Genomic DNA, 19,697 nt, shown 5'->3' with positions numbered 1-19,697 from the left:
CCTCCGACATGAAAAACAGTATGTTATATATTAGTATTATTATAGTAAACTGTAAAAACACATTTACAAATACATACCATAGTAAACAGTTATTACAGTTATTACTGCAGTTTATTAATTCAATATATATATAAGTATATAAGTAATATATTAAGTATGCATTTACAAAGTGTAGTAATTAGTATAATATATTAAATACCCAAGGACACTACGGCATTGTTTCATGTGGTTTCACGTGCGTAAATAGATTGTACGGAATGTATCAATTACAATGGTAACACTATGATTTATGACAGCAACAGTTCATCCCATTTCCTGTGTTCTAACCTATATGTAACAGTGGCATCTTGTAATTCTTCTCTTATTTTGATGGATGTCATTTTCCTCTTTCTTTTTTAAAGAAGAAAAAAATTGAAAAATTATAGATTTTTACATATTTCTAAACCTATTTACACATCTATCAAGTTCTATTTGTAAATGTCCCAAATCTGACAGGCAACAAGCACACATGCACACAGACATCAGGTGCCATTTACTATTTGGATCAAAGTAATATCAGGACATTTTTAATTGGATTGTCTTTATAGGCTGGATAACTTGGATGTGAACCAACAGGAAATAGAAACTTACAGTAAATAAGGATGTATAGGATTTAAAATGATGAGAAATGTCATCACTGTAATTGATTGTATTGTTCTGGAATAGTGAAGATTGACGTTATGATAAACTTGCCGTATGATGTATTTCTGTTTGTGTGTGTGCAATCACGTTCTATTGTGGGTTAAAAGTACACTCGGGATGAGTGTCTGCATAAGTATGCATTTGTGTGTACCCAGTATGTAATTCACACTCTTTTAGGAATGTGTTTGTGTGTATTTGTCCATGTGTGTGTGAGTGTGAGTCAGGGCACTCCCTAAGACTCGTGGTACTTTGACGTAAGACAGACAAGACAGAACAAGCTGATCCAACTACTTGGGAAAATACACGGGTGGGCGGGGCTTAATTTCCGGAACGTCCTTAAAAAGGCAGTAAACCTGAAACTCAGGTTTCAGGTATCATTCACGTGCTAATTGTTTTGTTGCATATTTGCGGCCCGGGAACATTGTTCTGGTCCTTGTGACACCACGGGGCCTAAATCTGTGTTTACATGCGGTGAACAAAATTTCTGGGTTATTTTCAACCCAGCATGCATTGGGTTAAAATGGACCCAACATGTAGGGTAGCCAGCTATAAGGTTTTTATATTAAAAATATACATTTAAAGTTCTTTAAATGACAAAGGGTTGTTTTCTGAGCAGGACCCAGACTAAAAATGTATGTTTGAGCTGCTTTAATTTCAAAACACCTTGCACTGACATAACATCGTTTTGTCTCAAGGTTTGTTTGTAAAAAAAAAACTACATACATTTTCTAAAATAACTAGGGCCTAGTCCTGGATTAATCTAAACCCTTCTGGGAAACTGACTCTAAATCATTTAAAACGACTCATATTGCGTATAAGCCGCTGCAAACGTGTTTGAGGGCGTGGGTGCAGCATTCGCTGAGGGTGCCAGATCCCATTAATAAAATAGTCTTTAGACGGAGTGTTGAAATAATGTGACATTTTTGGAAATGTCTAAAGTGAGGAGTAGGTGCAGGTTAGTGTTAGCGAGGTATTATTTCTGAAAGACAATGTGTGAACTAATTTGGCTCTTTATGGCCTATTATTTTTGTTTGTTTTTCCGAACTAATATCTGACCCCTGGGCGACAAGCACTTAAACTGACAGGCACATCATTAAGCGCGGGCAGGTTTGCTGACAGGATGCTACTACATTCGGTAAGATAAACGCAACAATCATCATGATTATTTCTTCAAGAAACTGTATCAGCACTTTTAAAAAACAATAGAATATAACACGGGTAAAATAATAAAATATGCCAAATATGCAAACGCTGGCCATGAAGAAAGATAGGCTTTGTCATTTCGTTCAGTGTGTTAAAGTTTAACAAAGTCATGCTGAAGAAATTCATAAGAGCACAAAAGTTCTTGATTAAAATAGGCTACTATACAGTTTTTTCCATAAAATATTATGTATTAATTATTTTACATTTATTATTAATTAACTAAATAAATAAATAAATAGGGACTATATAACAATGTCCACACCCCAAAGTGTGTGTACCCAAAGCTTAAAATGGCAAAAAAAGAAAAAGGTTCAGACAAAACAGACTGCATTTGTTAACTCTTAATATCACCCTGGGACTCATTAATATGCAAACCCTGGCCTGGCTACAGCCATGAGTTGTAGTATATGCTGGGATGTTTCAACTGAAAAGGGTTGAACATACATGGATCAAATCCCTATGAAATAAACAGCATAGACCAACATAAATCCCATGCTGGTCTATGCTGGTTTGGTGCTGGTTTTGCTGCCAGCACACCGGCACCAAAACACCAAATATGCTGGTCTTGCTGGTATGTTGGTTTTTCTACTATAAAGTTTTTGTTCATAAAATATTATGTGTTTATGATTTTACATTTATTAAACTAAAATAAATAGGGGCTATATAACAATGTCCACACCCCAAAGTGTGTGTACCCAAAGCTTAAAAAAAGAAAAAGGTTCAGACAAAACAGACTGCATTTGTTAACTCTTAATATCACCCTGGGACTCACTAATATACAAACCCTGGCCTGGCTACAGCCATGAGTTGTATATATGCTGGGTTGTTTCAACTTGAAAGGGTTGAACATACATTGTTGGATCAAATCCCTACTGGAAAAAACAGCATAGACCAGCATAATTCCCATGCTGGTCTATGCTGGTTTGGTGCTGGTTTAGCTGGTGGTCACTAGCAAACCGGCACCAAAACACCAAATATGCTGGTCTTGCTGGTATGTTGGTTTCTCCAGCAGGGATATAAACATTTTCTGGGTTAATTTTACCCAGACTCTGGTTTTGTCCCATTTTTGACCCAGCAGTGGGTTGAACCCCCCCCAGCATTTTTTAGAGTAAGCCAAGCTGTTATTATTTTGTCCCGGTTTTTTTATTTCTCATGGTGACACTTCTCGCATTGTTTGTAAACCAAGGCTTGATTTTAATTTGTTAAGTGGGTGTTGGCCTAATGTCCTATGCAATTCACCGTCATAGCATTAATATGGGTTTGTTCCTTCCTTATCTCTCTTTACTGTATGTCCCTCCTTTAGTCTCCTCCCATTTCCGTTTGATCCTGAATATTTCCTGGGAGCAAGTGATTTAGGAAACTCCAGAGAAAAAAACTGAGGCTGACTCACGTTCTGACTCACTCTTGATCGGTGTCAAACAGCAGATGTTTAAACAAAGTCTAAGTAGCCAGTAAAACCTTAACAAAGTTTAAAACAAACTAAAAATAGGAGCTAATGAGCAAAATTGCTAAATTCAGATCTTATTATATGCTTTGATATTTCGTTAAAATATCAGTAACAATATACAATAAGGTACTACTGCAGCATTTCTTCATCGTAGTTCATATTCATCTCATCATTTACTAATACATTTTTAAAATCAAGTTTTAACTTTTAACATTACTTAATGAAAAAAAAAACACATTAGTTAATGCATTATGCACAACTAACATGATTAATTTTATAAATATTTATAAAAAAGAGAAAAATTGCTATGCTACTTTATGTTAGCTAATGCATTTACTATGCAAACAAATACAAAATGATTGTAAAGTATTACCAAAGTTTTTGAACTAATGTTTGACTGCACTGCAGAGTAAAGGCCACTGATCCTCATCTTGAACTCTGTGACCTTTCTTCAAGTTGTATAGTCAAAATGAGGTCAGCATACAAAACAATCACAAAATATCATATGACTTGGGTAAATAAATTTGCAGGTTCCATTGTTTTGTTTATTTTCTGATTAAGTAAATGGAAAAACTCTGTCGCTGTCCATCGTGTGTAGGGACGCTGTCGGTCTGTTTGAGGGCACCCCTCAACCGCATCTTGTTTTTTTGAGGTTGATCACCATGGCAACAAGTGTGTGCGCTGTCATTTCCTGTTTGCTGTGTGCGCCCCATGCGCATGTACTCTATGACACCCTAAAGCAATCTGACTTGCAGTTTACGTAAACAGCAAGGCTCGGTGCTTCCCCTTATGTGCGACGATCGCTTCCTTCCTCCTGGTGAAAACACACACACGCGCTCACTGACGTGTGCAGAGGCTTGGCGATGTAAATGCTGCACGGTGACCTGCTAAAAACTTGAGATCTTCCATAATAACCGTTCTTTTTTCACCACCTTTACATCACGGTCGTCACGGCAACGCTCCACTTTATGTGATTGATAGGGGGGATGTTTTCAAACACAGGACATGAAGCAAAACAGCATGTTCTCTAACTCTTACCATGTGTCGGTTTTGGTATTTTGGCAAAGAAAGCGTAGCATCATAAGGGCCCTGGGAGGGGTGGTAGATTCCAAAAATATTCCCAGAATACACTTTTAATAGTCAAGGTCCTACACTATGCAATTTATCAGCTATGTGGTTCCATAAAGAACCATCTGCAGAACATTTCTGTTTTTTAGTAAAAAAGGTGCAAATGAGAATAAAAATTATTAGATGGGGCCGCTGCCATCTTAATGTCTCTTTGCTCTACCCACTGACGTAACACGCAACAGTGCTCACAACAGCCAATAAGGATAAGGTAGGAGAGACCTCATGAAATTGCTGAGAAGTGAACATTCGCAACGTCTTAATGGTAACATTGCATAAGAATACATACAGACAAATGCAGAAAATATATTTTAGTGACTGAGGGGAAGCACTGGCCCGATTGGGCAAGTGCCAACACTGCGCCCGAGCGTCTCTTAAGCTGAACCCTGGCCACCGGGCACTCTATAGATATCTCTATGCAGAAAACTGGGCTTTAGTGTTTTGGTCAAGAGGAAGGCTTTATTTCCTCTTCAGCTTCTGTGTTACTCAGCTGTGTATTTTTATCATAACAACATGAACTTTTAGGCCACCTCATCCATCGTGATTGTTTGTGAATGTATGTCACTAATCGGTTCAAACATTCACATTTTCCATTCTGTTTAGCATGACTAAATTTCTTAGTAGACATGACTTGGCAGATGGCCTCTAAGGCGCTGCAGAGTTCGTGACAGAAAACCCACAAATGACCTACATAAGGTCCGCTCATTCCTCATTACGTCTCATTGACCGGGAATCTTTTCCCAGATTGCATCATGGATTTCTAAGCCAAGTCTAAAGTTGAAATAAAAAATCATTGTTAGACAAAATGACCTTTTTTCGGTTTATTTACGTTTGCAGATTATGGAGTTATATGCAGTGCAGTATCAAACTCACCGGGAAGGTTTCTATAGCACGGATCAAGAAACTGTAGTTTCACACTAACAATGGAAACCATACCAAGATGTTTATTGTGCATCTCTGACACTGTCTCGGGGGTCAACGGCGCTTGGAGATTAAAGCTAACCTCCAACATGCTCATAATATCCAGCTAAATTAATGCTGAGTATCCCGTATTAGCGTGTGAGAGCATTATTCTTGTGAAAATCTGACTCAAGTCTGGCTGTAATGGGTGTGTCTGGGGTTTCAGGGGAGTAGGGGCAGAAACCCGCAGCATTTGTCTCTGCAATCGCTCATTCAAGTTCTCAGACTGGGTTTTGTTGTTTCAGTTTTGCCTCATTTCATACAAAAGAAAAGTAAAAGTGAGTAATTACAGGGGTTTCATGTTTAATGCTCACAGCTGTGAATTCCCGCGATGCACTACAAAATAATAGATTTTATGGAATACTTATTTTCACTAGTAGTTACCTCCCGACTGCACATCACAATACACAACACTGCACAAAAGCCAACTCATCAGACATAATGCCGCAGAGGGCTATAGGGGATTTTTGAGTGCACCCTGGGTCAGAAACAGAGATAACCCAAAGTCAAGGACTAACTTTATGTGTCTAATGATTCTTCTGGTTTTTAAAGTTCAAACACATACGCAGTACTGCAAGGAAAAGCTTTTCATTATTCAAGACCTTTCGAGTTTAACAAGCCAATATGTCACCGATTGTGTTCTATGTGGTTTGTAATAAGTCCCACCCTCCATAACTTGCCCTCTCATGTGATCATAAATGTTATCTACGCAGAAATAAAGTACGTACGAGGAACTCAATATAAAGCAGTGCATCGGTCATTAAATGCACACAGTAGCCTCCAATGTGTTATCGAGAGCTGTCGTCAGTTGAAATTGTGACATGCGTGTACCTTTCTTTCTACGCTCTGTGCTTTCTTCTGCGATCTCTTGTGTATGTTATCTCTCCAGGAAGGAAGAGATCCAATATAGTGATGTGGGCTAAGCTGAGTGCCACGGTGTGTTTTTAAGACAGTTAAGATTCCATCACGTGAGCTTTTTTCATGCCTACATACACATGCACATGCAGACACAACCAATATCAGTATCCTCTGATCCTGACAGTGGCCTATATTGAGCCGCCCGCACCGGCTGTCTATCTCATGGTAAAGGTGAAGTGTGTAGATGCAACCTTTACGCTAGGGCGGCTGGGAGCCCCTCGCTGCTCGCTGATGGAGAGATGGCAGGTGGAAATAAACGTTTGTGAAGAAGATAGTGACATCATCAGCGCAAGAAACAGATCAATCTCTGAAAGTCTTGGACTATTTGGAGAAAAAAAAACATGAAGCCTCAAGCAAAAATAAGTTTCTGGTCCTATATTGCCGTTAAAAACTTGCTTTTGATAAATTTCAGTTTAATCACAAGTAATTCACAAGTGCGAATTACAGATAAATTGGAAATTATTCATTTGCGGTGCTTGCTAAGGTGAGCATATAAACACAGCTCATACACTGTAAAAAAAAAAAATTTAAAAATTTTTGTTAAATCAACTCAGATTTACAAGTCATGTCAACAGAGATAAGTTGTCACAACTTATAAAATATTGTTGAGAAAAGTCAACTTAATTTTATAAGTTATAACAACTCACCTGTAGTTATAACAACTCTCTAATCAAGATAAATAATAGTAAGTTGAAATGACTTGTAAATCCGAGTTGATTCAACAAAAAAATGTAAGGCAAGTATTTTTTACAGTGTAGTTTAATTACACAAAAATGCTCTGCTATATTTTTTAAATAAATGTCCAGTTGTGATTTTACATTTATCTACTGTTGAGTTTTTTTTTAAGTGATGTAATCACAGTTTTATTGAGTTATTGTTTTTCTTATTTATTATTATTATTATTATTATTATTATTATTATTATTATTATGATTAACGCTTCATATTACTAACAGGTTCAACAACGTGTGTGTGTGTGTGTGTGTGTGTGTGTGTGTGTGTGTGTGTGTGTGTGTGTGTGTGTGTGTGTGTGTGTGTGTGTGTGTGTGTGTGTGTGTGTGTGTGTGTGTGTGTGTGTAGTTTAATACTATTTGATGCAGCAAAATGCAGCAAGAAGTTAAAAGAACTTGGTTTTGCAAGTCAATTCAACTTACTATTTAACTTGGGATAAGTTGACATAACCTATTAAAACAAGTTGAAATTGTTTAACTTAATTTGTTAAGTTAAAGTAACATTTGATATTATTTTTTATGTAATGGCTCATTAAAGGAATAGTTTGCTCAAATATGAAAGTTCTCTCATAACATAATATTAAATAAAACATTGAGTGTTTATAGCGATTAAAGGATTAGTCCATTTTCTTAAAAGAAAAATCCAGATAATTTACTCACCACCATGTCATCCAAAATGTTGATGTCTTTCTTTGTTCAGTCGAGAAGAAATTATGTTTTTTGAAGAAAACATTGCAGAATTTTTCAAATTTTAATGGACTTTAATAGAGCCCAACATTTAATACTTAACTCAACACTTAACAGTTTTTTTCAACGGAGTTTCAAAGGACTATAAACAATCCCAAACGAGGCATAAGGGTCTTATCTAGCGAAACGATTGTCATTTTTGACAAGAAAAACAAAAAACATGCACTTTTAAAGCACAACTTCTCGTCGTGTAGATCCGGTCATGATGCGCCAGCTGACCCCACTACGTCACCGCAATACGTCATGACGTCAAGAGGTCACAGAGGACGAACGCGAAACTCCGCCCCAGTGTTTACAAGCGTGTTGAAAGAGGACCGTTCCTACATTGTTGTATGTTAACTGATCCTAATTAGTGTCTTTGTGGCAGTTTATTGTTTAAAATGGTCCGCAAATGTCCGTTTTATATATGTAACACGTGACCTCCCTACATCACCACGCATTTACGTGAGGTCGCACTGGACCGGACCTTGACGAAAAGTTGTGGTTTAAAAGTACATATTTTTTATTTTTCTTGTCAAAAATGACAATCGTTTCGCTAGATAAGACCCTTATGCCTCGTTTGGGATTGTTTATATTCCTTTGAAACTCCGTTGAAAAAAACTGTTAAGTGTTGAGTTAAGTATTAAATGTTGGGTTCTATTAAAGTCCATTAAAATTAGAAACATTCTGCAATGTTTTCCTCAAAAAACATAATTTCTTCTGGACTGAACAAAGAAAGACATCAACATTTTGGTGGTGAGTAAATTATCTGGATTTTTCTTTTAAGAAAATTGAATATTCCTTTAATACTTCACATATCCATCGGAGTCCTGTAACTCTTCACAATAAATGAAAAAATTTTTTTTTTTTAAATGAACTAAACACAAATTGGATTATTTTCATTTTCTTTCCTTTTCTTAATTTTACTTTTACTAAATGTAATTTAAAAAATGAAAATTTAAACAAATGAAAACTATTTTCTTTTTTTGTATTTTCCGTTCTTCTGTGCTGTGGGTCGTACATTAGCAGGGGTGTACTTTTTCAGTGACATTCCGTAATGAAAGAAATAAGCGCACATAGATTATCCACGGCTCGTCAGTATTGCAATTGATCCCGATCAATCTTTTAAAACATGTCCAGTAACACTGCTAAGATTAATCAGAAAATGTATCGCAGCACTAATAGAAAGACAATCATATGCAAAAATTTAGAAAAGGAGAGAAAATGACAATAATCCAATAACAACAAAAAAAAAAATTAATAGGTTTCTATTTCATTGCTAAAAACTTTATTTTGCGTAGATGGTACAATGTGTTCGTGTGGTTTAAGGTTAAAAAACACAATATTTTCCACATAGCGTACATTTATGTAGCTCCTGATATTCCTGTCTTCCTAAAACGCAAATTTTTTGTACAAAACTCATCGATTTGAAAAGCGCCGTGTCCCTGATTGGCCAGCTAATCTGTAAATTGTGATTGGCCTGAATACCTCTGACTTCAGCTGGAAATGTGACGCTCCTTACCATGTTTGAAAGATTCGGTCAAAATGCAATGTTAACAGGAGTTAACTTACAGCCTGTGAGTCCAAGTGGGAGGAATTATGATAATGTCGGTCTTGTCTACATCATAAATCCCAGGAAGTAAACTGTTGCCTATACAATCCATGTGTTCGTTGTAGTTGAAGAAAATATATTTATGTATATTTATATAAATATTTATATTATGATATTTATATAACTCGCGTCATCGTTTACTTTGGGGTTTGTACCTTATGCATATCGTTATGTACTAATACACCTACACACCAAAGGAAATGTCAAATCGTGATATTAGAAGATAGGTGCTCTTTAATGTTTAAGTTCATTTTTTATTTTTTATTATTACACATACCCGTCGCGTATCTATCACTAAATAAGCTCAAAACACAAATTGTTTTCTCTCACAAAATGTACTGCGGAAGAAATACATGAACCCACTGAGTCATTTGGATTACTATAATGATGAATGGATGTGCTTTTTGGTGCTTCACCATGTTGACCCCTAATATGATTTAATTGTTATGAATTGTATATGAAACTATTAATTTGTTTCCAGCTGAAAAAAAGGAAGTCATATTTCTGATGGCGATGGCATGATTGGTAAGTAAATAGAGAGAACTTTCATATCTGGGTAAACTTTCCCTTAAAAGTGAGGCTCCAAAATGCATGGTCAGTGATGGCATGATCATTATGACTGATGTTCTATTCTGTTGTGTTGCAAGAACAGGAAGGCTGTCAATTACTCAACCCAGTTCTGCATGATGTGACCAGTACAACCCAACACCATGGCGGTGGATGTAAGCCACTGCGCAAGCGTCAGAAGAATAGCAGAAGTGCAACAGTGTCGAAATCTGGGCCAGTGTCCTGCTGGGTCATTGCTCCACCCCTTACGGCCATTGCGGAAGCCGCATGAGTTCCCGACAATCGAGCCGCAAGGACCCCGGATGTTCGTCGTCAATGTCATCTACACCAGTCCAGGAGAATCAGAAGACATGGGGACGGAAAGAAAGAGAAATGGGGAAGTGGTGGATGAATGAATGAGTGGCTTTAATATTAGCAAAGCATTTTCAAACTGCCAAACCCGGACCCTCCCACAAACCTGCATGACCACTGCGTGTAGTACACCGCAATGATCATAAACTAACATTTACTTTAACTTCGCATTAACACTTTATATGTTTTTGTCATAGTTTTTGAATAGGATTTGGGTTGCTCGTATGTGGGCACCTGCCAGGCACACTTCAGGTCCAGCTTCAGTAAAAAACTTTCTCCTTTCTTTTGTCAACAGTGTGGAGTTGGAATATTCCAGAGCTTGGCTCTGTTTCCTCTGGTTGGTTTATATAATGTTAGTGATTTTAATAAAAGCAATGTTTTTGCCCACAAAAATAAAAAAAACATGTTTACTCATGCCCATAAGTTCGCTCTAGTACATTGCTCAAAGCAAACATCTTGAAAAGTTATGTTGACCACTTAGAAAGGTGTACGAAACTCATTGATTTATTAATGTTCCCTCTCAGGGATTGTTCACCTTTGATATGTTGGCCTTGTCTGTAGTGACAATGGTCATGTTAATATTTAACCACAGCAGTTATAACAGAACAACCAAAATGGTGCATATATGCTCAACTTTTAATAAGGCCTTAACCCATTGTTTGCAATGAGCACCAGCTGAGAGAAATTTTTCCTTTCAGCATATGTTTTCAAGGAAAGGGTCATTTTAGGGAAGTGAGAGGACATCATGAGAAGAAGGCATAAGATCTGCGTGTGGTATAATTGAAAACATTTGAAAGTTCGTACTGCCAATTTGTAAAGTGATTCTAAAGAAACAGATGAAGTTATTTAGCCACAATATACCGTATGAGGAGTAGTTTTATTTTTCCAGGTAAACTATAGTGCGTGGGATGAAGGCATGAGAATCCAGTGTAGACTGGATCATATTAGCGTGACGCAGCAATTCCTTTACTGAGCGACGCAAGACTGTTGACGGTAAAATCCTGCCTGGAAGCGGGAGGGGCATTGCTCTCTAGTAAAAGGGGAAAGGAAACTTTAAATCCTGAATTTGGAAACCCCTAAGTGAGCGTGCATCGTTCCTGAGGTTGTATTTTGGGACAAACTAACACAACAGTAATTCCTTTTTATATATGAATGAAAGGGCTGACACATATGTCAATATAGAGAGCTGTATGATGACATATGAAATGTATGTGAATCATTGTTACAGTCATGGAATAATGAAAACTGCACTTTTTTGTAGCTAAAATTTACACTTTCAGATACAAATATCTATATTCAATTAAATGTGATGTCATTTTTTCATGATTTACTTTTTTCTACTTCATTCATATCTACTTCAAATCAATCAAAAAATATAATATTGATAATTTTAATATTGTCTGAGTGAAGCCATGTCAAAGATTAAAATCAATGAGTGAAACCAACGTTTGATGCTTCTAATCTTATAATTACACTTTTTATAGTAACGGTGCTTCATGATGCTATAGATAGACAGTTTTAGCAGTAACAACATAAACAAGCATCTTTTGTGGTCAACACGTAACTTCCGGTAAACTCCGCTAAGAATAAATAAAGTCCTTTTAAAGTAGTTTATTTATATAACAAGCAAAATAAACAACACGTAGATTACCTAGGAAACCAAAACATTTGTTATTTTCGATGAAGTATTTATTCAAGAGTTCAACTAGCAATTAGTCAGACCATTAAAAAACTGAAACAGTAACGGTACATTCACACAGAACAGAAGCGTTAATGTTTGATGGAAGGCTTGTCTGAAGCGTGGCCAACAGCCAATCACAGTGGCCGCTACGGATGCTTCCATAAACGTAATTGGCTGGCTCTTCCTAGGTTATTTGCATAAAGCATTTTGATTGGCTGACACACGCGTTGCCGCTTGAAAAGTTGAGAAATTTTCAACTTTTAAAGCGAGCAACGGCAGTTATGCGGCGCCGACGGATCCACAATTCCATTTGGCAACGCATGACGAAATCACCTAATAAAAGTGAATAGGAAGCGTTAACGCTTACTCCCCATGTGAATGTACCGTAAGTAAAGTTCCGACCAGACGCGTAATCGTGTAACCGCACGTGCATCCTATGAAATGGTCTATAGAAGAACCAGGCTGCATCCGAAAATGTATGCTACGTGTTTGCCGTGAAAACACGCACTATTCGCCTCAAACGCGTCTTTGCTCAAGTTGAAAATATTCAACTCGAGCGAAGAATTTGCATGACACAAAGTTAAATCCAGCGAGTAATCTAGAGCATGTAATGCTACGTACACACCAAACGCAGGCATACCGTTCCTCGCTCTAGATTACTCAGGGGATTAAACTTCGTGTCATGTGAATTTTCGCTAGAGTTGAATATTTTCAACTTGGGGACGAAGACGTGTTTGAGGTGAGTAGCACGTGTTTTTGCGGCAAACACACCACCCTTATCGTGTCATTTGCATCGCCCCACCTGAGGACGCGTTTGATCGCAATTTTGCATTGACTTTGTATGTAATCTACTTGCACAAATCATTGAACTCGCTCCTGGTGTGAATCCACAGTTAGGCAGCTGACTTGTTGCCTCACTGCCTCATGAGGCAATGACTTTGGAGGCATGAAGGCAGCTAAGAGAAACGCTTTCAGACACACTTCAAAGGCAGCGTGTTTGAATATAAACAGAGAGCGCCTTTGTGATAACTAATTACATATTTTAAGACTACAATACTAATTTCTCGCTAAAAAATCCAATTAAAAGGTGTACAAATTAAAAATGTATTTACACTAAATTTGTGCTTCAGCCTTCAGAATGTGACCAGGCTTGACCAATCACATTCCACATGCGCGCACACGCATAGAATTGTGGGAGACGATCTCAGGACTCAGGAAGTAAACTTAACATTGGATTTGGACATGCCTTGATGCCTTCCTGCCTTGGAAAGCTGCCGCAGAAGGCAGCAATTTTGAGTTTTCGGACGCAACCCCAGTTTTGGCTAAATGGTTCCAAAAAGAACCTTTGAAGAACCTTTCTATTTCACAAAAGGTTCTATGGGGGGAAAAAGGTTCTTTAGATTATAAAAAGGTAACGAAAAATTGGTTCTTGGAGAAACCAAAAATGGTTATTCTATTGCATCGCTGTAAAAGAACCTTTTAGGCACTTTTATTTTTAGAGTGTAGATTAAAGAACTTTTTATTGAAGTGTAAAAATACTTAAAATCTATTACTTAAAAACTCTAAAAAAAAAAAGGTTTTAAAAAGGATATATCCAATTACATGCCATTTGTTAACTTTATGTTTCTTTCATAATTAATATTTAGATAGCAGATAATTATGTAGAGATTAAGATGGTGCTGTACTATGAAATGTTTTTAACTTGAGACTATCAAAAGCAGCAGTTACATTATTCATGCAAACACACACACATGCATGCACAGATAGAAGGAAGTTGGAAGTGTTGAGCAACTCAGATCCTTCTCCACTCTAGGACGATGTTGTGAAATACACTGTACAAAACAACACCCTTTCCTCCTTTGTCGTTGTTTCTCACAGCTCTAAAGGTTCCCTTTCAAGCAACAAAATTTCAATTAAAAAATTTTGCGAAACAATGTGAGTTTGGTACAATGTGACATTTTGGTATTTTGAAAGTATTTAAGTCGATCAGTTTAATCACACCATGAATAAACATTAAATACTGAGTGTATGTTGAAGGCATTGTGGAAATTATAACAGTCCAAACATGAACCAGGCTAAAAATCTGAAAAGATGTCAGGACAAAACATCATTATTTATTGTTTGTCAGACTGTATTCCAGCGAGCTGAATATACTGTACTACCGCAGAGTTTCTTAGAAATAGATGCTACTGATCACATATTTAAAATTTTCACTGATGCATAAATTAAGAAACTAAATAATTTTCTCCTTTCCTCTCTTTTTCATTCTTCCGCCTTCTATTGTCATGGTGATGAACTGCTCCTTGTCTACCTAGCATTAGTTACTCTCCTCCCTGACTGACGGGTCATTCAACCTGTCTGTCAGGTTTCATTTCCTTCCACAGGACTTGAGCAGGAACAGTCACACCTCAACAGCTTAAAGTTTCCCTTTACCTTGCAATTTCAAAAATCAAGGTTCTGGATGGGTGGGGAGCCCTGGGTCCTGGAGGGCCACTGTCCTGCACCGTTTAGTTCCAACCCTAATCAAACTGTGCAGGACAGTGGCCCTCCAGGACCAGAGTTCCCCATCCCTGTTCTAGAGGGTTCTTATTCACTATACCATATAGGAGAACAATGCTCTTAAAAGGATCTTAAAAGAACCATTTTTCTTACCATTTTATAGTCTGTAGAAATGTATCTTCTACAGCGAACCTTTTCTGTGTATGTTAAAGGTAAAACCAAAGAGCCCAAAACAGACCATCATTATTAAGGGTGTACATGCCTAGATCCCTATAATAAATATTTTACAGAAAGATGAAAATTACATGCATTTCGGCGTGAAAAGGGAATTGAAATTTCTGTCTGTGGTTCGATGTAACTTTGATTCAAGCATTTTTTAAAAATAGCTTAAATCAAGTTCACCCACCTCAACTGCTTAGGACTGTAAATTTACCATATTTCAAAAGCTTCATGCCTTCATGCAACAGAAACAGTTTACAATTGTTGAAATGTTTATTTGAGATAAGGGTTTGTATGATGTGGCAGCTATCCCAGTGCAATGTTTAATTTGGTTGCTTTAGACAAACTATTTCAGAGACAAGATCTATAAATTAATAACTAATTTAATTCACTGACAAGGGCCCAGAGCAGGTGAATCTTGCCCTATAGGCCTCAAATGAGGATTTTGAGTGCTGTACTTAATCTGAAGGTCATCATATGTTGACTTATGAGTCTTGATTATACAAACCTTATATTGATTTTTTTTTTTTTAATATGCTTTATATAATTCTTGAAATCAAATCATTTCACTTAAAAGCAGTATTTTATCCTCATATTAACTCTGTTTAATATTTATTCCACACAGTGCTAAGACATCAGGCAGCCTGTAAACTGTGTGTGTGTATGTGTTTAAAGGGCTAGTAAGTTCAATGTTTATCTAGCCTTGAACCAGAGTCTTTAACGGATCACTGAACTCTTTGGATTGTGGACCCTGTCTGTGTATTTTAGATAATTGTACCTTTGTACTGACGTGACTCACACAGATCTCAAATAGCCTTCATGTTCTCAATTTTGAAACACAGCACTTCTATCAAATAGCCAATTTCATGCCCATTGAAACCAAAAGAAAGGGCTTCGATTAAAAATAGGGAAATTTGTGGTGGCAAGCATTAGATGGGTGAGGAAAGAACTAAAATGAAGGTGAAAGCAGGAGTAACCTGCAGGCTACAATCTGAATCTCAGCAGCTGTGGGTGGGTGTGTGTGAAATGAATCTTCCTGCATGCAGTCAAAGGTGTACTTGTTTATGATAGCAGCAATAAAAATGCAGATAAACACACAGGATTTCAGTGGCGTAAAAATGATTTAATTCAATAAAATATTATATAGCAGTAGACCAGTTGTACTTTTACCGTCTTTATAAGACTACTTCACTGCGTTTCCAATACTGTTACAATGAGTTGCATCATACCTCTGCAGTAAAACTCTTCCCATGACAACCACTGCCCCAGATACGGGCAAAAAGATTTAAATAACAGAATATTAAACAGTAGATATCTCACTTTAAAACCCGTACAAAAATACTTTACAGACGAAATACATGACAGGCTTTCCAAATTACCAAGCACACGATTGAGAGATTGCGCAATCCAGGCGCACAGTCAACATTCATGTTTTCTCTCGGTTGTAAACGCATTGAACGAGCGATCGCTCGTTCATAATCGATCACAGGACACTTTATTTGTAAATTCGGCACTCTTTAAAGTCTTTTAACAGTCTTTGTCTGTATAAGAGTCCCGTCAGCATTGACCGGTAGCTGAGAGCAGGTTCCGCAGCGTCGCCAGCTCACGGGACAGCTGTTCCACGCGCTTCTGTAAGCGGTCGTTCTCCGCCGCCAGCTCCAGCACTTTGTGCTGCGTCTCCATGTTGCGCCTTTTGGCTTTGTCCCTGCTTTTGCGCACAGCGAGGTTGTTTCTCTCCCGCCGCTGTTTGTACTCATCGCTTTCCTTGTCCAACCTCTTCTTTCCCTTGCCACCAGAGGACATTTTGCCGCCAGGCTGAGGCGATCTCCCCTTACCTGGCGGCGCAGGTGTGCCCGGTGGGCTCGAGCACGAGGAGGACGCGGTAGATATGTTACCCAGGCTGCCGCTCGGAGCGTTCTGGTACTGCAAATACGAGCGCATGTCAAAACCACCGGAACCATCCATTTGTGGCTCTTCGTTGTGATCGTGCCGCCAGGTACTTTTGGCGAAGCTGCCCAAAAAGTCCGGACTGAACACCGCGTCTATGCGCGACTCCTGTATCTCAGGATAAGCCAGTTGGTTCGGGTCCCGTTCGGTCAGCGAGATGTAGTTCTTGTAGTTCTGTAAAGCGGTCGCTCTCTTGCTCTTGCTTTCCTCCGAGAGAAAGTCGCTGTAGATTCCCACTCCGCGGTGCCGGGCTTCGTCCTGGCTGGCCAGGTGCTGATACTGAGAGTCCAGATAGATGCTGATGTCTATGGCTTTCTCGTGCTCAGAGATGTCATGAAGCTTCGTCATGGAGCCGTTAATGGGCTGCTTGCAAATACCGTCGCTGACCGGATTGCCGTTGGTATGGGTGCTGTGAAAGGCGAGGTAGTCCCCCTCGTAAAAACCGGCCACTTCCATGGATCTTAACACCCGCCGGATTGCGGCAGGACGGAGGTCAGGGTTTCACCGCCCTGATAACTTGAAGTATAGCGAACGCAAGTGAAAATGACAGCAACGCAGACCTTAAACTTAAATTAAACAACTTGTCTTGCAGTTGCAAAATAACTAGATGCGTGCGTGATGTCTAATGTGCGTAATCTGGGTAATAGGTTGCCTACCCAGCGCGCGCTGGAGAGCAGAAGTCAGTTCCCATATCTCGGATTGGGGTGTTTATAGAGTTGTGAAAGTGGGCGGTGATTGTCTATGGTATGTGACGTGTTTTTCTGGTTTGACCGCAGACAGACTCACGACTCCAAACTGGGGTCCAACACACTGGTAGCTAAACAACAACAATAGGAAATAAACGTAACAGCTTAAAAAAAGACAGACAGTTTTATGCTTTTAAGAAACACCTGTTTCATCTTCAACGGACACCGAGTGGCGTCGTTTACGTAAACGTATCAAAATCTATTTAATACAATCTGATCAATATTAGATGAAAATAACGCCGAAAGCATTTAAATCCGTTTTAAAGTGCAGTTTGGCTTACTTTATGCTATTATTGCCATTCTGCTCACTGAAAGATCATGATACGCAATATTTGGGTGCGCTTTAAAGTTTGTTTTTTTCTTCACGCAGATTATAAATATACTGTATTGTTTTATCCCCGACCTTTCCAAACATTACATTTATATTTAATAATTATCGTCATTTTCAAGCAGCTGCAGGCGTTGGCCGCTGCACAATACGCACTTATGCTCCATCAACGTTGCGGCTAGACTGCCATCTGGCGGGTAGGTAAGGAATGGCATTACAAGAGCAACCTTACTGCTAGATCAAGGGTTTCAGCGTCTGTCCCAGTGTTTTAGCTCTTTGTGATTGTTGATTTTAATATAAATATGTTAAGCTTTTGTATTTTTTATGTTTTTTTCTTTCTGTGTCTGAATGCACCCAATGTAGCCTATCATCTCTGCATTTTCGCAGGTCATTCTGATTACATGAACATGTAATCAAATATGAAATTAAAGGGGACATTTCACAATACTTTTTAAAAATGTAAAATAAACCTTTAGTGTCTCCAGAGTACGTATGTGAAGTTTTAGCTCAAAATACCATATTATAGACAATTTATTATAACATGTTAACATGCGGTTGAATGTGTCCGGTCCAGCTCCAGTCAGACGTGATCATCCTAATGATAATTTTAAACCTACTTAATGTGCAACTTTGTTCTTTTTATAAATGTTTGTAATTTCTTGATTTGTTATTAGATTTACCCATCCTTTTTTTTTTGCTTATCCGAAAAAATGATCCGACCCGTGCCTCAAAAACCGCAATGTGATTCGAACCGTGAGTTTTGTGATCCGTCGCACCCCTACTGACTGGGTTGATCTTTTTCACATTTTCTAGGTTGATAGAAGCACTGGGGACCCAATTATAGCACTTAAACATGAAAAAAGTCAGATTTTCATGATATGTTCCCTTTAAGCATACTTGGCATCTGAGCTCAAAATATTAACCCAAACCTAGAGTAGGCTACTCCCCCCTCCTTAACTGGGATAGATATACTGAGAATGAGGCAATGGACTGAACGAGGGAGCAAAAACTCACGGTGCGGACAGAGATGAAGGACGGAGGGCTGGGTATCGATTCAGATGTTCCAGATCTTTCTTTTTTTTGCCCAACCCTAATGGATAGACCACTTTTATCCTCCCGAATTCTGTTTTACATAGATTTCCGGTTTTGCTGTTATTTATTATTACATCTGTTTACATGCTAGATATAACCAGCATAAGCTGGTAGCTGGCTTAAGCTGGTTTAAGGTGGCAGTAACTGGTTTAAGCCCAAGATATCACAGGTATGTCTGTAAGATGTCTGCTAAAGGTCTGGAATACATCTCGTATGTAAAAACTGATAAAGGTCTTAAAAAAGTTGTTTTACACACATTCTAAGTCAAAAATATCTTGCAGACATCTTCTGTATGTCTATATGAAATCTTTCAGAAAATGTCTCAGAGATGTATTGCAGATGAGCAAACACTCAGAAAATACATCTTGGAGATGTCTAAACACAGATATTAAATAGATCTCTCTTGATGTGTGCCACAGTATCTGGGACTGGTCCTCTCAGTCTGGAAAAGCTGGTCAAGTTGGTGAGTCAGATGGGCCTGACCAGCCAAGTTCATCTTAAAAAGTGACCAAAACAAGGCAAAACCAGATTGCCACGCCATAAGCTGAGGAGCTGGTTTAAGCTGTTTTTTTTCAGTAGGGTTTAGCTTTAGGCTACCCATATGTTTGTTTGTGTGATATTGTTTTCTGATTGTCATACACAGATTTGAATTAAACAATAAAAATGTAAATTTTCATAGTATGGATCATCTTATAAGTACAATCAACAAAAAGGTAAAGTGCTCATTAACTAAATTGGCTTATTAATAAATTGCCGTATGTACAAATCGATCGAAGTGGTAAACTTGTGAAACTTTTCTGTTGTGTAAAATATAAACAGCTCACTGTACAGATTCAACTCTAATCAATGGAAGCATAAAACATTC

The 19,697-nt window shown here is 38.1% G+C and overlaps 1 protein-coding gene across 1 annotated transcript; it reads right to left on the bottom strand.

The window, feature by feature from the left end:
- Positions 1-15,821: 15,821 nt before the first annotated feature.
- cebpb (CCAAT enhancer binding protein beta) lies at positions 15,822-17,365 on the bottom strand. The gene has a single exon (XM_055167324.2). It carries the CDS (start codon positions 17,120-17,122, stop codon positions 16,277-16,279), a length of 846 nt encoding a protein of 281 aa, XP_055023299.1. The 5' UTR covers positions 17,123-17,365; the 3' UTR covers positions 15,822-16,276.
- Positions 17,366-19,697: the final 2,332 nt, after the last annotated feature.

The sequence above is a fragment of the Misgurnus anguillicaudatus genome, chromosome 5 (assembly GCF_027580225.2).
Source record: "Misgurnus anguillicaudatus chromosome 5, ASM2758022v2, whole genome shotgun sequence".
NCBI lineage: Eukaryota > Metazoa > Chordata > Actinopteri > Cypriniformes > Cobitidae > Misgurnus > Misgurnus anguillicaudatus.
Note: the sequence above shows the minus strand (reverse complement) of the source record. Positions and strands in the feature narration are given on the sequence as shown.